General features: G+C 28.0%; 1 protein-coding gene across 1 annotated transcript in view; it reads right to left on the reverse strand.

The window, feature by feature from the left end:
• Window positions 1-2312, reverse strand: part of LOC106789621 (homeobox protein 5-like) — a 43244-nt gene that overhangs the window by 27748 nt on the left and 13184 nt on the right. Inside the window, exon 2 of the mRNA XM_014753999.1 lies at window positions 154-388. Within this exon, the coding sequence (XP_014609485.1) occupies window positions 154-388 (235 nt within the window). The remainder of the gene's footprint in view (window positions 1-153; window positions 389-2312) is intronic.

The raw sequence follows: 2312 nt of genomic DNA on the forward strand, positions 1-2312 counted from the left end.
ATGTATGTGTGTATGTATACACTCATAAAGTATTCATATCAAATCTTATATTTTTATTAGTGTAATTCGTTTATTTTTCTTTTTCTAGGATTATGATGATGATGATGATGATAATATATTGAATGAATCATTTAAAATGAACATTTAACTTACCTATGTTCAGCTGCCCGGTCCCTCTGCCTACGATTTTTAAACCAATTGCTAACTTGGGTTGTCGTTAGACCCGTATTTTCAGCCAATTCACGTTTTTCTCGTGGCGATGGATATGGATTGGTCGAGTACCATTCCCTCAATATACTCCTTGATTTTTCCTTGAAACAATAAGACGTTTCTTCCCCGTCCCATATCGTTCTTGGTAATGGAAATTTACGACGGACTCGATATTTACCTGGAAAATTATTCAAATTTCAATTAATTGACAATATTAAACACACAATCAAATCATCATTTTAAACAAACAAAAAAAACAACAATTTAATACATTTATGTAATAAGATATTTGGGAAACAATATTATAATGAAAAAGATATATTTTCTTTTTTTATATTTTCAATTTTATATCAATTTAAATACGTTTTTTCATTATAGATATTTTTGTACGAAGTCACAATCTTTGTTAATAAATTTATTTCTAATTTATATATCATTGATCGATTGATACAAACAAAAATCATATATACATAATCCATTTCTTTTTCAACTATTCCATAATAATAATATCAAATATTAAAAATGAATAACAAGATACGATAACCGAAGAGGAAAAATTAACCGAACGAATTCGCGAGTTAATTTAAGAACAAGATATCAAACAACACGAATAAGAAGAGGCTGCGCTGCTGTTTTCTACTGCGTTAAAAGTGTCTTAAAAAAAAAGAACAAAAGAAAAAACAAAAAAATGTTCAAATCTAACATTAGTGGAACACAAACCCCTCAATCCAATCAACAACAAATAACAATATATCATGAAATAATAATAATAATAATAACAATAATAATCTTAGTATAATAAATATCCATTAAAAAAAAATATTACTTTAATATACCACGAGAGAAAAAAATGCAAATATAATTTAAAACATTTGTAAAAGTCAATTCAAATATCTTCGCGGAATACTTTCTCGACGATGCCAAATGCATGTTGTTTCCTTCTTCCTCTTTCTCTCTTCTCTAGTTTTAGCATCAGTCTGGGGGGTGGTGGTAGGGGGAGGAGGAGGAGGTGGATCAACTAACAGGCATCGGTTTGCAAAAGCTAAGCCGAGGATCTAATTAAAATGTCGTCTCGTTAAAACTCACCGTCTTATTCCACCCCTTCCTCTAATTTTCTCTCTCTCTCTCTCTCTCTCTCTCTCTCTCTCTCTCTCTCTCTTTCTTTCTCTTTCTCTCTCCTGTTTACAACCGCGACGGAAATAACATTGGCGATCTTCGTTCTAGATTTCAAATGAGAAAGAGAAAGAGGAAAATAGTTATACTACATGTGTCGTATGTTTTTTGTGTATATGTGTGTGTGTATGTGTATTTGTGTGTGTTTCTAATGTAAGTCACACGACAACGACAACGACGACCACTTTTTGATATTTGTAGATTTTCTCATTTAAGTGTTTTCATTATTATTATTATTATTATTATTATTATTTTATTTTTATACAAAGGAAATAATATTCATTGTCAAAAGGACCAGTTAAATGACGATGATTAATAGAGGGGTTTCTTTTTTTGTTTTTTCTAATGGTAATTGATGAAAAATCATTTGTTATAATATTAATTGACCGACGACAGAATATTGTGTAAATCTTTCGAATGATTTTAACACTTAAATGTAAATTATGAAAGAGTTTTCTTCAATCGAAGACAGATATGATTGCACGAAATGTCTTCAATTTATTTCAACGTTTCATTATTTAGATAATTATGAGACGTGTTAAGTTATATCTAAGTTTGTTTGTTTGTTTTTGATTGATTGATTATTAGGTGTTCGAATTATATTATGAAATTTGATAAGAAAACTTGGAGGGGGAGGGGGAGGTTTGTCGAGGATTCAATTAATTATTTTAAAATTTGATTTTTATTTTATTAATCGATCAATGATATTTTTATATAAGAAAATCTATTTCTGATAATTGAAATTTATCAAGAACATTATAGAAGTTTCTTATGTTTCAATAAAGTTCAAATTATGTTATTTAATTTTATAAACGAAACACTGAGATTGTAAAGGGTTCAATTAATTATTTAAAAATGTGATCTTTATATTAATCAATCAATTATATTTTTATATAATATCAAATAATAATATTCTTCACAAATAAAAC

The sequence above is a fragment of the Polistes canadensis genome, unplaced genomic scaffold, assembly GCF_001313835.1.
Source record: "Polistes canadensis isolate GaletaPanama2010 unplaced genomic scaffold, ASM131383v1 scaffold_193, whole genome shotgun sequence".
NCBI lineage: Eukaryota > Metazoa > Arthropoda > Insecta > Hymenoptera > Vespidae > Polistes > Polistes canadensis.